At 45.0% G+C, this 19,547-nt stretch overlaps 1 protein-coding gene across 2 annotated transcripts; it reads left to right on the top strand.

Moving 5' to 3' along the window:
- The first annotated feature begins 735 nt into the window (after positions 1-735).
- On the top strand, positions 736-18,750 carry acanb (aggrecan b). 2 transcript variants are annotated; one of them, XM_047333503.1, is made up of 20 exons: positions 736-801; positions 5,516-5,594; positions 6,233-6,616; positions 7,130-7,304; positions 8,679-8,806; positions 8,927-9,220; positions 9,353-9,607; positions 10,051-10,225; positions 10,374-10,501; positions 10,617-10,910; positions 11,681-11,791; positions 12,020-12,127; positions 12,565-13,830; positions 13,929-14,033; positions 14,150-14,308; positions 14,536-14,553; positions 15,207-15,289; positions 15,435-15,579; positions 16,067-16,249; positions 16,482-18,750. In XM_047333503.1, the coding sequence occupies exons 2-20, from the start codon at positions 5,522-5,524 to the stop codon at positions 16,571-16,573; spliced, it is 4,176 nt and encodes a 1,391-aa protein (XP_047189459.1). In that variant the 5' UTR covers positions 736-801; positions 5,516-5,521; the 3' UTR covers positions 16,574-18,750. The 2 variants fall into 2 exon arrangements, with proteins under 2 accessions (XP_047189459.1, XP_047189460.1); XM_047333504.1 differs by lacking the exon at positions 14,536-14,553.
- Positions 18,751-19,547: the final 797 nt, after the last annotated feature.

Below are 19,547 nucleotides of genomic sequence, written 5' to 3'. Positions count from 1 at the left end.
CATCCCGTGGCCAACCCATCCGGTTATGTAGACTCGACATAACTCTACCGTACGATGTTGCGTTTTCTGCAGACATGCCACTTGCAGGACTGACAAAATAAACGAGATTCTGTGAGGACCTGCTCTGATCTGCCTCCGCCACCGTCTGCGTCTTGACCTCAAGGACTTCTATAACTATGACCGAAAAAACACCAGTGAGCGAGCCATTCTGCAAGTCCAGTGTTGCTAATGAGTGTGTTCCAAAAAAACATCTCTACACTGACACCAATCTTCCTTCCCACTTATATTATTTCATAAAGGTTTGGATGGTTTGACAGAGACTAAATGGTTAATAAATGGTATTTGTCCACCCGTGAAAGGTTTTGGAACTACATTTGTCATTAGCTTTTAATAGTTTCCTGAGTCTATTCTGTGTGTGTGTGTGTGTGTGGGGGGGGGGGGGGGGGGGGGGGGGTTATTTGATCAATAACTGTAGACAATTTGTTAATTTCTTCAGCTTCAGATTTTCTCTGATACTGTGATTCAGAGCTGATATCCGAGGCTGTTTGTATGACCTCACCTACTGGCAGGAGAGGACCACATGTCCCACTCTCCCTCCCTCTCTCTCTCTCCCTCTCTCTCTCTCTCTCTCTGTCTCTCTCCCTCTCTCCCTCTCTCGCTCTTGCTCCCTCCCCCTCCCCGTCTCTTTCCAACATCTAAATGTGTGGTAGAGTTTGAATAAAGCTACTTTCTGCTCTCCTACACAGGCAGGAGCAAGAGGCCCCTGGAGTCGCTGGCGCTGGGAGCTTTGGAGCATCAACGGTACGTTGACAACTGAGCGGCGGAGTCCCTGACTATAGGAATACTGTGAAGGGGGTTCACTCTGACTCTTCAGGGGGGGGGGGGCAGGTATTGTTTCAGGTACTCAGATGTCAAACCACGAGGTAACTTTTGGAAATTTCTTTCTCAACATCGAGCAGTTCTCTGCTCTCCGGGAGCTCACAGTTTGATGGAAACACATAATTAATATGTGATCTGATTCCGAGCGCTAACAACTTTTGTGGCCGTTACCCCGTATGGGGTTTCGCCATTTATTCCAGGGAAATTTGATATGGTTTTCATAAGTTTTGCTGAATTTACTTTAGGCATGTATTAATAGAATCAGCTTCTGTTTCCAACTAACAAATTCTTAATGCTCGGTTAAATTTCTCAGCACTTTATGGAAAACATAAATCCGTGGTGATTTCAAATGTGCAGTATAATGTGGCTAAAATAAGAGTTTTAAGAGCAGGAAATTGTAAAAAAGCAAAGTGGAATATGGAAATGAATCAGACTTAGTTTGTATTCCGGATGGCTTCTCTGGATGTAGGGTGGCATTGATGACACTGCATCCTATTACTAAATCATCAAATTCCCTCAGTGTCAGAATTCAATGTGTTTATACCTGATTACTATCACAGTATTCATTGAACTGTCATAAATGTGCCCCTTTGTTTACTGATTTATTGATCATCTAGATCAGTGGTTTCCCACACTTGTAGTCTGTGAGCCCTATAAATGAGGCTACTTGTCACCGGTCGCATACGGCATGTGCAATTTTTGACCGGCAAAATATATTTTGTCTGTTTTTTCTAAATAGTGTGGAAAAGTGGAAAGTGACAATTTGAAAAACTTGAAATAATTTAGTTTGGCAGAAATGTCTTATTCTGTAATCATCTTACAACTTTCATCTTATGGCCCCTTGGGGGTCCAACACTGATGAAGACCGCTGGCAACACATGACGATGAGTACGGCTCTTTAGCCGTAAGGCACAGCAGTTTTGGTCTGCAGTGGATCGATGTTTTCCCACACAAGCTCCGACTTAGGTTGTTTCCGTGCTGGAGCTGGATCTCGGGTCCGTCTTAGAGAGAAAATTAGGGGGGAAAATGTATTTTCCTTTTGAATTCAAATTCTGACCGGAGCAACTATGTGATGCACAGCAGCGCGGGGCGGAAACAGCGCAGTATGGGAAACTAGTGTCAAAGAATGGCACCCCGTAACTATGGCAACATCAGGCTGTGCGAGTGCATGTCGTGAATTGCAATTCTCCGGGTGTCGGACGTGAAAAAAACAGTTGACCGTGTCAAGCAAATATCTGACACTTTATGGAAGTGTTCTTATTTAAATTAACTTAAATAGTCTTGTTGCAGCCGTCGGTGCGGGTGTGAGTGTCTACTTGTTTGTTACATTTTAACTTGGGCAATGATCAAGGATGTCTTCAGTCTTAGTCTGCTGAGTAAGAAGGCACGTACCAATGTTGCAGTAGGCACCTGTGAATAAGATTCTCCCCCTCCAACCATCTCACTGTACAAGTGTCTGTGTGCGTGTGCGTGTGTGTGTGTGTGTGTGTGTGTTCTCAAACACAGGCCTTACAGTATGTGTCAACGCTGATGTATGTGCACACACTCTGTCTTCACCGGGGGCATCAGACGTGCGCTCCCACACATCCCCTTCGCGATCCATGAGTGTTGGTCTGTGTTTCTTGTGTGTGCACGCGTATCAATGTCCACTCTGTTCTGCTGCTGAGGGACTCTAGTGGGTTGAAGGAGAGTGGGGGGGGGGGGCTCCCCTGGATGCCTGCCTTGTGTTTACCTTGGCAGGGTTGCACTCCTCTGAGACCCTGCCCCTGTCCGTTGCTGGAACAGACCAAGGCCTTATTGCCCTCCACCTCAGCTGGGAGCGGAACATACCACAGCGACCGAGCAGGGAGAGCGGCAGCCGTCCCGCCGACTAAATGGGCACACTGTGGAGGTGGGGCCGATTGGCTTGACCTGTACCTGGCAAAGGCTGTACGCTCACAAATTTCTGGTGAACATCATGAAGTGGCCACAGTTTGAATGAGGCACTGAAGAGAGCCGGGGATCCGCTCAATGATGGGATAGAAAGGAAGGTTCGCGAAGGTTTGGCTTGGCCCGGAGGAGCGGGGGGATGGTTTTTGCTGGCGTTCCCTGTGTTCAAGCATTATGAGTGTGTGAGCAGAGTTTGACTGCTGGCGGGTTATTGCAGTCTTTATTGAGTTTTTATTTTTATTTTTTGGGGAGGCCCACCATGACTGGGAGAATATTCCTCTTAGGCCAAAACACAACCAGAACATTATAGTATGAATGAATCACCTTTTCATTTACAGTGATATGTTCTGTTACCCATGTATCACAAGGAAATACAAAACATTTTCACCTTTTACTGCCCTTTCAGGTTCAAATCTGAGAAAAACTTAATCTCTTGCTTTGCAAAGACAGCGTGAGGCCGTAGTCTTGTCTCAACATTTTGCACCAACATTTTTACAATCATCCAAAATTCATCATTGAAGATGCAGAGATACAAGTCTATCCATTTTTAGCCTAAAACCCCACTAAAAAAGCACATTGTATTATCTCTCAATTTCTTGCAAAGCATCCGTGAGCATGTGCCCAAGAATCCAGGCGCAATCAATGGAAGGAGTAAGAAAAGAGTTTTGAAATAATCCAGCAAAGGTCAGTAAAGGTTAGAAGTCAGGAACCTCTCCCAAAAACAACAACATCAGTGAGTCACAGCGGGAGTGAGTGGCCTGATAAGAAAAGTATAACAGTGTGATGATGTTTTCTCCATCTGTCTGCACACACCGCAAGGTATTTTGTGCTTCCGCCCGGACTGGGCCAACTTTCACTCTCAGGCACATCTTAGACAGCGGGGCAAATATTAGTCCTCCTACTGTACTGTGTCCTGGATCTGCGGAACTCCGGGAATGCTATCAGCCCACGCACACGCACGCACGCACACACACACAGACACACACACACACACACACACACACACACACACACACACACACACACACACACACACACAGATGTCTTTAGAAAGTTCTCATCTATTTCTACCACGTCTATCAGCGTGGACATCAGCTTCTATCCACGGGCTTGTCTGTAAAGCATGTTGAATGACACTAACCGGTTTGTAAGATGACAAACAAATAAAGCTTGACGTGTATTAATTAAAATACATTATTTTTTTAAGCTTAACTTGAGGAGTGACTGTATTCCTCCTTTGGCCGACCGCAGCTCAGCCACTACAGATGCTCTGTGGGTGTGAGCTTCAGGTGTATTGCTTGTAAAGGTCTCTCTGTGGCTGTGTGGAGGGGAACGGGGAGCGTTCCGCGGCCCGTCCTGGGTCTTGTGAACGCTTCACAATGAGTGTTCAGTTGGGACTGGCAACGGTCTCCTGTGTCACAGCAGTGGAGAGTCGAGAGAAAATAAGCAACGTGGTAATCGGGGGTTCGTCAGATGTGCGTTTGTGATATCGAAACTCATGTTTTTGGTTCGAAGTGGCCATTTGCTGATGCTAAATTGCATTCATGGTCAAAATTACCCAGACATTTAAGAAAAAACAAATATTCTCCCTTTTTTTTGGTGCTGGCAACTGTATTTGTAGCTCTGTGAAGCCAGACTTAGGCACAGTGGTGCTTGGAGCTACTGTAAATGCTGATTTATGCACGATCACAATGACAATGCTAACGTGCTGATGTTTAGCAGGTTCATTGTTCAGCTTTTTGACCATCTCAGTGTAGTCATTTGCTAAATAGCCCTAAACATAAAGCACAAACAACCGACGGAAATGCCATATCCCGGAGACACGCAGCTTACAGGTCTCAACAAGGACATTGACGTTCATATTTCATCGCAACGTGGATGGTGCGGCCTGTCCTACGTGGTCTACTCAAATTCATACACATCCTATTATACTTGACACCAGCAGGTTGCATTTCCCTGCATGTACATTATAAGTATGCTTTATATAAAGGGACAAAGACACACACTGTGCCCACTCAAACAGGCGCGCGCGCGCGCACACACACACACACACACACACACACACACACACACACACACAAGCCAACAAGCAGAATACATTGGAGGGACACTTAGTAAGCTGGAAAAAATAAACCTCACTTCAACAATCATTAGTTCAGGAGTTTCTTAAAAAATGGAAAAGCCTTTTGCAGATGAATGAATCATACCTCGACCTTTTCTCTGCCTGAACTTATAGAGACATTTCCTGTTCCCAGAGACAGAGGGGCTTTCATTCCTCAGCGAGCATGTACGCCATTTCCAAATGATACTAGAGACCCTTGACGTCCTATTTGTTTTAGGTAATGAAGTTGACGTCATGACCAAATGCGTTGTATATCCCCGCATAGCACGGAGTATAAATGTGAATGTACAGGAGTTAGGGAAACAAACTTGGTGGTGTGCCGAGGTAGAGGGAATTGGAATAAATAAACCATTCACCTCATTCACACTGAACACTTAGATCACTGTTCATTCAAAAGAGCATTTCTGGTAAAAAAAAAAAAAAAAAAGAAGAAGCGAGAAAGTTTGTTTAGTTTTACACAACATCCTTGTGGTAACTCTAGCCAACTTGTAATCACTGAAAGGTCAAATATCTCCATCAACATCCCAATGGCTTTTAGTCAAGCTCAGCCTGTCCATTTGATTCCTCTGTTGTGTATTTTTGCAGGTGACGATGACCCCCTTGCTTCTGCTGTGCGTGTCCTTGCCCCTCATCTCGGCAACAATATCATTTGAAGATCATGAGAGTGAGTTATTTACACGAGCACTTCCATTTTGTGGATTTTTTTAAATGGACTTCCCTTTATCACGTTTGTAAGAAAGAAAAAAAGAACTGTCTACAGACACCTTGGAAAATTGATTCTGTGAAGACACTGAGAAACTAATGTTGGCCTTTATCATCAGTCCTGTCATTGAGTCTTGTGTAACCTACCATCTGATTAAAATTAATTAAAAATGCAGCTGTTGTATTGGCCAAATCAACCCCTTTGTGCTCCTGTCCCATCTGTAAAGTTTGTGTCGATCTTTGTCTAACCACAGACATAAGATATGCAATATCCCCTCGAATTGTGGCAATTATTATAAGGTGGGACGAAGGGAATAAATGCTTTGTGGGTTGTCCACTTGTTGAGGTGTCTGTGAACAAAAACACTTAACCCCTAAATGCTCTTACCTTGTTTGTGAGTTGTGTGCGTAGGGTAAGTGCCTTGTCCTGCTAAGGTTGAAAAGCCTAAATAAAGATTAAACAATTTGTATGTAGGCTGTGCCATAGCCCGACACAGGAAAAGATTTTGCCAGAACATACATTTGCACCATGTACTATGTTGTATCCTCATCAACTAATAAAAATACAAAGAAACCAACCTTGCTGTATCTCCCTCCCCAGACTTGGATGGCACATTGCGTGTCAGCATTCCCATGGAGATGCCTCTCCAGCCTCTGCTGGGAGGCAAGGTAGTGGTACCGTGTTACTTCCAGGACAACACCGTCAGCGACCCCGGAGCCCCGACCATCCCGCCGCTCTCCCACCGCATCAAATGGTCCTACGTCACCAAGGAGAAGGTCACCACCATCCTGGTGGCGTCGGAGGGAAAGGTTCAGGTGGACACAGAGTATTTGGACAGGGTGACCTTGATCAACTACCCCCTGGTGCCCACCGACGCCACCCTGGAGATAACGGAGCTGAGGTCCAAAGATTCTGGCACTTACCGCTGCGAGGTGATGCACGGCATCGAGGATAACTACGACTCCGTGGACATCCAGGTTCAGGGTATGCTACAGAAACATGACAAAGGAGTTTCACTTCTCCTCTTAGGAATTCTCTCACACATGCAGTTGAAAGTAAACATGATGATCATTCTACACCTCACAATAAACTTTTGAACTTTTACAAACATGTTTTTTTTCTTCTAGTCAATATGACAAACCATTTTTACCAAATCTATATTTTCCACACAAACAAGGATCTTAAAACACGTGCTAAACTGGTAACTTACACAACCAAACCTTTCACTAGTTATGTGATGATCGATGAAGTCTGGACGAACTTTCTCTCAAAAAGGATGAAGAAATGTTTAGCTTTTGGAGAATCCATCCATCCATTCAATTGGCTGCATATATAAGCCCCCCACCTCTGGAATTAGTATTTCTGGTTACATTTTTTGGTTGGATACGAGCAAAGCACTTGCTACCAAAAAAAAACAAAGGGCAAAGCTATAAGAATGTTGAAAAATTATGAATAGTACCATTTTTCTGTCCTCCGCTCACGTTCTGTATCTCACAGGCATCGTGTTCCACTACCGAGCCATCTCCACCCGCTACACGCTGACGTTTGAGAAGGCCAAGGCAGCCTGTACCCAGAACAGCGCCACCATCGCCACTCCGGCCCAGCTCCAGGCTGCCTACGATGATGGATACCACCAGTGTGATGCTGGATGGCTCTCTGATCAAACCGTCAGGTATTTTTCATCCACCCAGCCACAAAAATAATATGAGTCTTATTTATTCAGGGTTACTGATGTGGACAGGTTGCCATCAAAGTGATTCACACTCACACCTATGAGCTATTTAGGGTTTCCCACTTGACCAGACCAGCAAGTTATTGGGCCGTGGGAAGAAACCATGGCAGTCAGAGAAAAGCCACACAGACACAAGAAAGAGGAACATGCAAACTCCACAAACAAAGGGCCAGCTAAGATATTCAAACCGGAAAACATCTTTGTTGACGGATTCAAAGTGCAGATCCATTGTGCCACTGTGAGGGGGTGGGAGACGGAGGCTCTAGCAAGGAGGCTGAAACCCATGGGCTCCAGCATCTGTCGCTCAAACGTCTCTTCAGGTGTCGGGGAGTTTACACACACTGCACAGCACTCGAATGGCTGGCCACCGTTCAAAATCAAGGTGTGCTTTAATGAACAAGTTTGTACGACATGTGACCTGACCACATCTGTAAGTGGTGTGATTACGGCTGATCTGAACATCCACACTGAAAAGTCTGTTGTCACAGAGAGGGGCCTCAATTTGGTAAAGTGTGGAGACACAGGCACTGTTTGACAATGTGTGTGAATCAATGTGTTAAATCATTGGAGCTATGAGATATATCACTAACTCTATTTACTCTAATCGTGTTATGATTTCTGTCCTGGCGAGTTTGACCTGTTTCGATTGTAAATTGAGTGTTGGTGTGTTGGAAAGTGTGTTCGTGCCTCTGTTAATGCACTCAAGGAAGAAAAGTCTGTTTTTGTGAAGCTAATGGGGGTCCTAATAAATACATGCACATACTGATCCCTTTTGTTTCAATGATGTCTTGGCCAGAGGGAATGTATTTTGGTCACCTGATGGGACAATACATGTCTTTCTTTTACATACTAACGTGATGAATAATAGTATTAATATTATTATCATATTTAATAATGAGAGAGGGCTGCATGGTGGTGTAGTGGTCAGCACCTTCGCCTCACAGAAAGCAGGTTCTGGGTTCAAATCCCGGTTCAACCAGGGCCTTTCTCTGTGGAGTTTGCATGTCCCCCCGTATATGCGTGGGTTTTCTCCGGGTTCTCCGGCTTCCTCCCACAGTCCAAAGACATGCAGAATGGATTTAGGTTCATTGAAGACTCTAAATTGACCGTAGGTGTCAATGTGATAGTGAATGGTTGTCCGTCTCTGTATGTGGCCCTGTGATAGGCTGGCGACCTGTCCAGGGTGTACCCCGCCTCTCGCCCAATGTTAGCTGGGATTGGCTCCAGCGCCCCCCGCGACCCTTAAATGGATAAAGCGGTAGACGATGAATGAATGAATAATAAGAGTAAAAACATGACTTTTGATCGCTTAAGATACCCCATTCAAGAGCCCCGCGAGCGTTGCTACGGAGACAAGGAGAACTTCCCGGGCGTGAGAACCTATGGAGTGAGAGATGTCAATGAGACCTACGATGTGTACTGTTTTGCTGAGAAGATGTCAGGTAAGCTCATCTAACAAGTGCAGCCACAAAAGCCACTGACTCACATGAAAACCTCTACGCTGAATACACCACTGTTTCCCGTCATGTAAATGTCTTTGCCTCCCCCCTCTCTCCTCCTAGGCAGAGTCTTCTACTCCATGTCTGTGGAGAAGTTTACTTTCTATGAGGCAGGGGATCAGTGTACCAAACTTGGCGCTCGGCTCGCTACCACCGGCGAACTTTACCTGGCCTGGAAAGCTGGCATGGATGTGTGTAACGCTGGCTGGCTGGGTGACAGGAGCGTGCGCTACCCTATTAACATCGCCAGGACTCAGTGTGGAGGAGGGCTCCTGGGTGTGAGAACTGTCTACCTGTTCCCCAACCAGACAGGATACCCCTACCCAGACTCTCGTTACGATGCCATCTGCTTCAGAGGTAAATCCTTCAGGGAGATTTTTGTGATAAAACAGATATTTGTTCAATGGTTATTTCAGGGTGGATTTCTACTTTGAGTTGCTGACTAACAAGAATAGAAAATATGTAAATCCTGCATTTTGGTTTCCTCAGACGGTGAGGACGAAGATGTTGTGCCTATGAGGACCACCCCTTTCCCAGACATCATCCGCATAACACCTGCCCCTGGGGTGTACCCAGGCCTCTCCCCTGCACCTGGGGGGGAAGAGATCAGGGGGGGCGAAGTGGACATTCTCTCCCCGCTGCCCGTCCCACCGAGAGTGACCGACACATACACCAAAGTGACTACTGTTGTGCGTGAGCCTGGACTCGACCTGACGGGCTTCGATGCTGCCATGGCTCCCACAGGTGAGCTGAAAATTGGTCGAAAAACAAAACCCTTGGATAACATTTGTGTCATTAAACAGTGTAGATAAAAAGGTTGCTACAAATTTAGTAACTATTTTAAAAGAGCCTTTGGACGGGGACAGCCTTCTTGACCCAAAATAATTGGGTTGAACTTGCTGGAATACATCCACCTTCACAAAAATCCCCTCATGCATGCCCACAGTGCGTTTATTGGCCTCTCCGTCATTGCTGCCATTGGCAAACCCACGTTGCATACTAAAAAAAGTTGAAACTATGACTGAATTACCACAAAGCTGCATTTGGGAAAAAGGTATAATGAGGAAAACAAAACAATACTGAACGTTAAAGTCAAAAGAGAAATAAACTACTGCAAGATAAGACAACATGTGCCAAAAGAGAATGTCACTACCAACTTTCTTCCTTCCCTCCTTCTCTTTTCCTAGGTGTGGTGTTCCACTACCGACCCATCACTGGTCGGTACACTCTGACCTTCCTGGAGGCTCAGCAGGCCTGCCAGAGTATTGGCGCAGTCATTGCCAGTCCGCTGCAGCTGCAGGCAGCGTTCGAGAAAGGCCTGCACCAATGTGACGCCGGCTGGCTCCGTGACCAGACTGTCAGGTGGGTCAGAGGAATGTGTACGATGCACTGATCAATCCTGACACAATCTAGAACAATGTTTGGAAAGAGTTGCATTGTGCAACCCCGAAGGGACATACAGCAACACAAAGATTTAACATACTGTAACATTATCCTCTTTTATGGTCAGGTATCCAATCGTGTCACCCAGAGATAACTGTGCAGGTAATCTGCCACACCTTCCAGGAGTCAGGTCCTATGGCCTGAGACCAGCCAGCGAGCTTTACGATGTATTTTGTTACGTGGAACGTTTGCAAGGTGAGCAGCATGAACTTTCTCATACCCTAAAGCAAACAAATTACTGGAATATATATATGCGCTATCAACTTGTATCTGACCTGTTCTGGATGTTGCTGCACGCTCATTCTTGCAGGTGAGGTCTTCTTCACCAGTGACTATGACAGTTTCTCCTATGATGAGGCCGTGCAGCACTGTCAGAAACTGAACACCACCCTGGCCACCACCGGGCAGCTGTTCGCTGCCTGGAAACAAGGACTTGACAAGTGCCGCCCAGGCTGGCTGATGGACCGCAGTGTCCGGTACCCTATCACAACCCCCAGGTCCCACTGTGGAGGAGGCCAGGTGGGGGTTCACATCATCTACGCCTTCCCAAACCAGACAGGGTTCCCCGATGAGCACTCACGCTATGATGCTTATTGTTTCAAAGGTAGGGATGGATTCACTTATCTCCAAGATTTTGATTGAAAATATAAAGTCATCTTAAGTTTATTTACTTGATTTATGCCAATGCTAATGCATGATTGGGACCAAACCAGAGACAGTTTTTGGACCAGTGTCTCACTATTAATCACATAATTATATAACAACAAGCTCATGCTTTCAAACAGGTACAATGCATAGATACATATATACTGGATGTATATACAGTATTATTCAGTACGTTTCTAGGTAGATACAAGCACAACAAATATTTGCCTACATTCAATGGGAAACATTCATTTTGATTCAGCATAAAACTTTGATATTGCAGTTATTGTCAACTAGGGGTACTTGTGTAATGGGATGGCAGTTGGCAAAGGGTATGTGGGGGGAAGATTTAAGACTAGTTTAACTAAATTGAAAAAATAATTTAGTGTTAAATCACCTTGGTTTAAAATATTTTTGAATAAACACACTGCACAATATTAAGGTTCTAGTAGTGTAGTTGATAAAGGGTTAGTTTCGTTACTCTCACTGGGTGGGGGCACGAGACAAAAACATTAGCAACAACTGCTGTTATATTATTTAATACTACATTTTCAAAATTATATGATGGTGTGTATCGTATTGAGGTTACCATAATATTTTTTGGTAGGAGCGGCTTTTATATTGACATATCAAATTTGTTGGCATACCGGTGGTCTTTAAGCGACGATATCTTTGTTCCTGATCTGATTGAACTAATTGGACTTTTCTAATGTTGTCTTTTTTTTCCAGCTGAAATCCCAACAGTTCACAGTGAAAATAAAACCAGTGTGAATCTGACAATAGTGATGGAGGATGTTATCAATAAGACAACAGTCACAATTGATCACTTTGCTCCCACTGGTAAGACATATACACAAAATCTCTTTTTTTCTGTTTTTGTTATTCCTTTGGTTTTGTGACTGTAAGATTTGTCAATGTGCATGGTTCTAATAGCCTAAGTAGTTTGTTGTTTGATATTATCACTGATGTCTCAGTTTCATAATCTACGAAATATCCATATGTAAGTACTGACATCCCTGTTGAGAAGTTTTTTGTGATAATCGCATGTGGTTTTGTGTTTGTTCTTAGTTGAAACTACTGTAGTCTACAATGAAACCGAATCCAGTGTAAATATCACTGAAATAGAGGAGGTTATCAGCAAGACAATCATCACAACTCACCAAGTTGCTCCTCCTGGTAAGATAGCCGGAGACACCTTTAATGAATGAACATTGTCTGTCTTTTACCTTCCTTTTCAACGGTTTGAAAACTTCCAAATTTAGTGGGGGGGTTTTGGGGGTGGTTAGAGTAATAAAATAATTCAATACCACTTTCTAATAAAACCATTTGGGAGTTATACATTTTACTTAATGTTATTGTATTGGTTATTGAATGAATGTTATAAGGCATTTACTATGAACAACTTTTGAGTTACCAGGCTTTGATTGGTTGGGCCACTTGGCCACTTACCTTCTGGAAAGTGCTGCAGATTGTTTGGACTGCGGTTTATAAAGTAGTTATATAGTTAACACTTGACAAGATGCTACCGGTTTGTTACTTTCCTAAACAAGACAGTACTGTAGCTAATGTTTCTCTTTCTTTTTTTTGGTCCAAATTCTGAATGTTCCCTGCAGTTGATGTGTCAGGATCTGGTTCAGCTGATCATTCAGCCAGCGGGGAGACCTCAGGAGCGTCTGGCGTCTCCAGTGCCAGTGGTGACGCCTCTGGTTTAGGACAGGACATCACCTACAGCGGACACACTGACATCGTCTCCGGAGACCAGTCTGCCTCTGGAGGTCCCCAGGAGGCAGAAGGGAGCACCGTCCTCTTCTCTTCTGGCGAACTGGGTAGTGCTTCTGGATCTGGGGAGGGCATTGATGGGCAACAATCTGGCTTCGGGGTATCAGGATCAGGCTTTACCAGTGGCAGTGGGGACATCAGTGGCAGTGGGGACATCAGTGCCAGATTGGACATCAGTGGCAGTGGGGACATCAGTGGCAGTGGGGACATCAGTGCCAGTGGGTACATCAGTGCCAGTGGGGACATCAGTGCCAGTGGGTACATCAGTGCCAGTGGGGACATCAGTGGCAGTGGGGACATCAGTGGCAGTGGGGACATCAGTGCCAGTGGGGACATCAGTGGCAGCGGTGGAGACTTGATAATCATCATGGTGGATGGGAAGATGGTGGAGGTGTCGAAAACCCAAAGTCAACCTGATGAGCAGTTGCTAGGCAAAGAGGGCATCGAGATAATCGAATCAAGTGCATCCGGATCGGCAAGTGCCTCTGGGTCAGGCTCCGGTGGATTTTCTGGCATCTCATTCATTGACCACAGTGCTGTTGACCTGACAGTTGAGCCATCCGGTGAGCAGGAGGTGTCTGGATATCGTCCTTTCGGATCAGGGTTCCACAGTGGCTTTCCCAGTGGTTTCCCATCCGGTGCTTCAGGCAGCGGCTCCGCCTCTGGAGACTCTGTCCAGCATCGTGGTGATGTCATCTATGTAACAGACGATGAGATGATTGAGGTCACCGTACCGCCACTGGAACGCCAACCTCAGCAGGGCAGGGGGGTGGTGGAGGTAAGCGGGGCAGGAAGTGGGTCAGGGATCCACCATGAAGAATTCAGTGGCGCTTTGGAGCAAAGCTCACACCTCTCAGGAAGCGGAGCTGCTCATGAGAAACCAACAACTGAGAAGCTTTCTGTCATCTTGCCGCCCGGATCTACGATGACTTACTCAGAGTACATTGGTAGTCTTGGTCAATCTGGACTCGGGGAGGAGGAGCAGGAAGGCCGCACAGTTTACGTCGTGACCCCTGATTCGGCCTACACCTCCCCAACCACAGCACCATCGCTGTCATTGGCAGTCCCTGCTGTTGTGGAGCAGCCTGAAGTAGTGGAAGGTTTGTGATTTAGGTGTTTGCCTATGCAGAAATGAATCTGCTATGATACTTGTATAAACTGGACTAAGTCTCTTTCTGTCTGTTGTCATCCTCTGCAGACCCTTGTGATCCAAACCCCTGCGGTTCAGGATCCTGTTCTGCGCAGGGAGAGCTCGCCGTGTGTCAGTGTCCCAACGGCTTCACTGGTGAAGACTGCTCAACACGTGGGTCACCGAACACACAGCAGAAGAACTAGAGAGAGTCGGATCATAATATAATGCAGAAATTCCACATTTGGTCTGTATTTTGTGTCCAAATGTGTTTTGATGTGTATGCGCAGCGGTGCAGGGCTGTGCTGACGGCTGGTTGGAGTTCGGGGGCAGCTGTTATCTCCACTTTGCCGAGAGGTATACCTGGACTGATGCCGAGCAGCGCTGCCAGGAGCTCAATGCTCACCTGGTCAGCATCAACTCCCAGGAGGAGCAGGAGTTTGTCAACTGTGAGTAGCTGTTTGATTTAGTAATGTTGGTAATGATCCCCGATTTCGATTTCCCCCCCCATTTTTTAAGCCAAATTGAGGTCAACAAAAACCAAAGACATTTTAGTCTAGTTCTCAATAATGAAATTCAAATATAACATTGGATAATGTAGTTAAAATCTAGAGGAAGATTAAAATTGTTGACCGCTGACATTAATCCTTCGATCGACTATTTTTTTTTCTCATAGCAACACAACAGACCAACAGTAAGTACTAGCCTGCATGTTGTCAGAGTTCGTGCTAGTTGTTTTGTAGCTCTAATTCTCAGTAGGTTGTAGATAAATTGAGTCCATAAAAATCTGTTTCTCCCTGGAACCGATAACATTGCCGACAGAGCGTTGATGGATGCACGGTGCTCCTTAATACCAGCAGCAGACGATATTTTACTACTGTTTTACTAATCAGTAGATGATTACAGTGTTTGTAATTCCACATTTGCGTGTAAACTTTGCAACAGGAGGTGGAGAATGTGCTTTTTTTGTCCATTCGTCAGCACTTCACGTCATAATTTAATTTTCATTTGTTGACCCATTTAACACATTTTGACATGGTTCTTGTTTTCAACGGTTACTTTTTATTTAGCTTTAGTCAAATTTTCAACATTAAAACAAGGTAATCAAATAATATCTTTTCTTTGCTTTTCCGTGATAAAATTAACACATTGTTTGTGGGTGGGAATTCAGGGATCCTGTCCTTTGCCAGCGCAAAGATTGCTTGCGCTTTTTTTTTCCAACAGAAAATCACATATTTGAGTCAAATGTGTTATCAGTGGTAACATATTTAGGGTGCCAGCAGAATTGATGGGGGCAACATTGTTTAATTTTGTTTTAAAGCTAATATCTTTCTCTTTGTGATACAGCCCATGGACAGGACTACCAGTGGATTGGGCTTAATGACAAAGATGTGCAGAATGAGTTCCGCTGGACAGACAGAAGTCCTCTGGTGAGTTCGATCGAAGGTTGTAGGTCATAGTCTGTTTGGGCTGTGCAATTAGGCAGTCGAGCTACCACTGCTGCTGCTACCACTACTACTATTTCAGGTTCATTGCCTTAAATATTGCAATTTCGATGCTCAATGCTCTGCTCAGACCTTTGTGAACTGGAGGCCCAACCAGCCGGACAACTACTTCAACTCCGAGGAGGACTGTGTGGTGATGATCTGGCACGAGGGCGGACAGTGGAATGACGTGCCCTGCAACTACCACCTTCCCTTCACCTGCAAGACTGGACCAGGTAGGCTTATTTAAGAAGTGGTAATCCTTCAAGCAGAGTAAGTCATTTTGCTTGGCATGTGGAACATACTGTTGGATTACCAAAAAGTTATGATCTCAATCAGAGCATGAAACCAGCGAGGTAGCCCTGTGTGTAGCTCGGTGGGTGAACCACACCACTATCTGCACTTATGCCATAGTTCACAGTATTTTACATTTTCATGCGCTAGACGCTTATATAGATGTGAAAAGTTCATTTGCTGGCAAATTTCAATGAGGATCACGATGATGGAGCCGTCGAATGATTGACTGTGGTGTGGGCGAAGAAGGCGCAAAGATGTGCCGTGGTCCCTGCATTTCTTTGCATTGGGCCAACAGGCTATTTTAGCAATAAGATTCAGATTGAAACACAAACGCAAGCAAGCTTAATTGAGGTAATGGGACAGAAAATGAACTAGCAGCTTCCACCAACCCGAGCTCTGACCACCAACTGTCACTCGGCGTTTCAGTCGTGTGCGGAGCTCCCCCTGAGGTGGAACACGGCCGGCCAATGGGCAGCGGCAGAGACCGCTACCCCGTCGACTCCATAGTCCGCTACCAGTGCGATGCAGGCTACACACAGCGCCACCTGCCTGTCATACGCTGTATGCCGGACGGACAGTGGGCGGAACCGCAAGTGGAATGCACAGAAGGTGAGCTTGCAGGGAAATGCTGAAATACGAATTTTGAATGTATGTCAAAAACGACTGCATGACATTGCACCTCAGGATACCTTAAAACTCAGCATCAGAGGTAGAGGTAATATTTTGTACACAGCTCCGGGCACTTGAAATGGATCCTTAAGGCCTTCGGGGCAATTTATAAGTCTCTTGGCCGCGCATGTTTACATGATATCATCAGTATGCGTCCCTTTTCCCCCCGCAGCCGGCGCCAACAGTAACAGGCTACACAAAAGATCCGTCAGGAGAAGAAGTAAAGCAGTCAGCAGCCAACAGGAACAGAGGAAGCTGCTCTGAGCAGGATTGAAAGGACATGCAACACAGAGAGCCACAAAGGACCCCCTTTTCTATAGAAGCATGGACACCGATGCAAACGCCCGACCAAAAAGATAAAACCCCCTCTCGTGTATATACACATACGAAAGCACATTAAGACAGCGGTGGTGTAATTGGGCTGCTGTTTTGGACGTTTGAGTGTCACTCTGTACCTCCTGAGGGCAGTTTTTGTATTTCTATGTATTTATAGCATCTAATTTATCGTCTTTTTGATCCAGTATTAGGAGGCATTATTTGAATGCCCGAGTTGGAATTTTCTGCAATCAGTTGCCCGCAAAGCTGACACAAAAAAGTGACACACACAATGTCCAAAACAGTCAAATCACCGTTTGTTTGTTTTTTCCAATTGCAGCTGGATTCTCTGATATCAAAACACATTGTTACATAGACTTTTTGCCATGTTTAGGCTATTTTATCTAGATCTACGTTTGTTAGTGATTCCGTTTGTTTTTCTCCATTTCTTTCATTGGATCCTAGAACGACAGCCGTGTAACGATTTCTTACATTGCAGGCCAATGATTCTCAAACTTCTTGGTTGTGATTCCTTAAATTACAGCGATGAGTTTTGTTGTACTTGAATCCCCAGAGGAGTCCTTAATGCTTACAACAAAGAAGCAAAAAAAAAAGAAAAAAAAAGAGCACAAATCTGAGTAAAAAGCAGAGGAGAAATATTTAGGAAATATTTTGGTGAGGTAGTTTTGTTTTTTTGTTTTAACTATCTTCCAGGAGAGTCACATTGTCTTGTCACAACCTCAGGTTTGAGAACCGCTGTGCTACAACACCAACACACTAGTATCTCACGATTGTGCTGTTCCAATTCTACGGTGAACAAAAAAAAAAAAGCCCACGTTCAAGACACGATTAAAGTCACTGCAACAAACCTGGATTGAAATCGTCAGCACTCATGCACTTTTGGGATTCATCAGTCACGTCTGTGCTAATCATTTGAATCCAGTGCACCTTAGTTAACAGTCAGCTGACACGTGGCGAGGAGACTATTCGGAGTTAACCGGTGGCATCTAGGGATGCCATTGGACTGGCTGGCCTTTGCCCTTTTGCCAGGAAGGGGGGGGGGGGGGGGGGTCGGCAATCCTTGACCTCTGTCAGCGCTGTCTCATGTGAGAATCCTGCTTTTATGAGATTGGTGGTTCGCTGAATGTTTTCTCACTGTAAATATCCTCACAACTCTCTGAGCATCCGGATCTGTCAAAAGCGTACGCGGAGCAGACCGTTTCATTCATTCATTCATTCATTCATTCATTCATTCATCCATCACCCACCTGTTCTGTTCAGTGTTAGTTTTAATTAGCTGTTAAGTTGTAGTTATCGAATGGGCACGACTGATGAAACAGCCAGCTGTACAGAACAAGACACAGCTGGATTTTTTTTTCTTTCTTTTTTTTTTTTTTTTAAATTCAAGCCTCCGATATGTTTTGTGGAGGCGTCTGACTGTGTTTCATGTGACAGGGTCTTATCGACAGAAATGTACTTTAGAAATAACGCGGTTTTAGGGGAAAAGGAGCTGTGAAAAGCAGTTGAATGTTTTCTTAAAATGATGAGAGGAGGAGATGGAGACGGGGGAGGTGGTAGAGGAGGTTATAAAGTGTTGACCATGACCTTTCAAGGTCAAGATTAGCTTTGACTCTGAGGGCAGACGCTCGGGTCCACGTCTTGTCAGACGCTGAAACAACAGGAGCGCTCACAGTCAAACTGGCAGCGTCGTGGACACACACAGAGACACAATGGAGTAAACTGAATTCAGAATATTAAAGTGAGCGAGCGAATGTGACTATGTTGTTGTTGTTTTTTTTAACAAATAATTAAATTAGGTCAAATTGCTGGAATTTTTCAACGCAAAGTGCTCGAATTTCAGCTTGATGCAAACATTTGAGTGAAGGTGTTGAGGGCAATTGAAGAAAATCAGTGAGTCTAGTGAAAAGTGAGGGTCTAAATCAGTGTTTGTGATTTCCTGATTCCTTCAACAGGCTGAAATATCGTTTAACGGAAAACCCACAATATGTGTAATGTTGCACGCAGACATGGACTCTTCTGTTGTGATTTCATGCAGATCCCGGATTTCTGATGTGAACATGCAGTATACCTGTACTGTACTGTGCCAAATAAAACTTGGAATCATCCGTCTCTGACATTATTGTCCTCGTGTGCAAAGCCATCACTCTTCACGCTTTCGCTACTTGAGCACTCGCACTGGGTGTGTCTCGTATGTTACCTAACACTTGAAAAATCACAGCTTTCTCCTCTTCCTGGAAGCATCATCTTCTCCTGGGGCAATTAAATTTGAGGTGAACTCTGCAGCCAGAGGAACAAACCTGGCATTTAGTTTGTTTTTACTTTCCTGTGGAACCCAACCGTAAAAAAAACACATAGATAAAGAGCTCCTTTATCAGCCTCCCACAGCGACTGCCTTCACCTACCTACCATCACTACGGTCAGTGTGTGTTTGTATGTGTGTGTGTGTGTGTGTGTAGGAAAACCAGCCCAAGCATGTTTATTTGCAAATAAATATGTGGTTGCATGTTTATATACACCTATGTTGTGTATTTGTGCAGTCACAATGTACATGCTTCTGTATATTAATCTGGTGTGTGTGTGTGTGTGTGTGCTCGTCTGTCCACTCAGGTTTGGCCAACAGGTGTAAATAGGATGTGTTTATAAAACCTGCTGGCCGTATAATCACTGGGACTTCTGTTTGCGCCCGCTTGCAGGAGGGCGCAGCGACGCTACGTTTGACTCCACTCGTCCAAAAAAGTGCAGCGTGCCCAGACAGAGTGGCGCGCGTTCGCTTTACATACAGTGGCTGTTCTGTACGGGTCGGTCACCCATCTCACCTCTCTGCCCTGGCATTCCTGTTTCAACAGTGAGTGAAGTTGTACCAACTCTGTGAGCACACGTCATTCTGCAGAAATCTGTTAAA

Source organism: Scophthalmus maximus, chromosome 7 (genome assembly GCF_022379125.1).
Source record: "Scophthalmus maximus strain ysfricsl-2021 chromosome 7, ASM2237912v1, whole genome shotgun sequence".
In the NCBI taxonomy this organism is placed as follows: Eukaryota; Metazoa; Chordata; class Actinopteri; order Pleuronectiformes; family Scophthalmidae; genus Scophthalmus; species Scophthalmus maximus.
This window is presented reverse-complemented; position numbering and strand designations above follow the sequence as displayed.

What these genes read in the sequence shown, in the direction of transcription:
- acanb (XM_047333503.1), top strand. Translation starts at nt 5,522, where the DNA reads ATGACCCCCTTGCTTCTGCTGTGCGTGTCCTTGCCCCTCATCTCGGCA. An exon ending in CTCCGTGACCAGACTGTCAG is followed by an intron (nt 10,226 to 10,373) that starts GTGGGTCAGAGG and finishes TTTTATGGTCAG; the next exon opens with GTATCCAATCGTGTCACCCA. An exon ending in GCAGCCTGAAGTAGTGGAAG is followed by an intron (nt 13,831 to 13,928) that starts GTTTGTGATTTA and finishes CATCCTCTGCAG; the next exon opens with ACCCTTGTGATCCAAACCCC.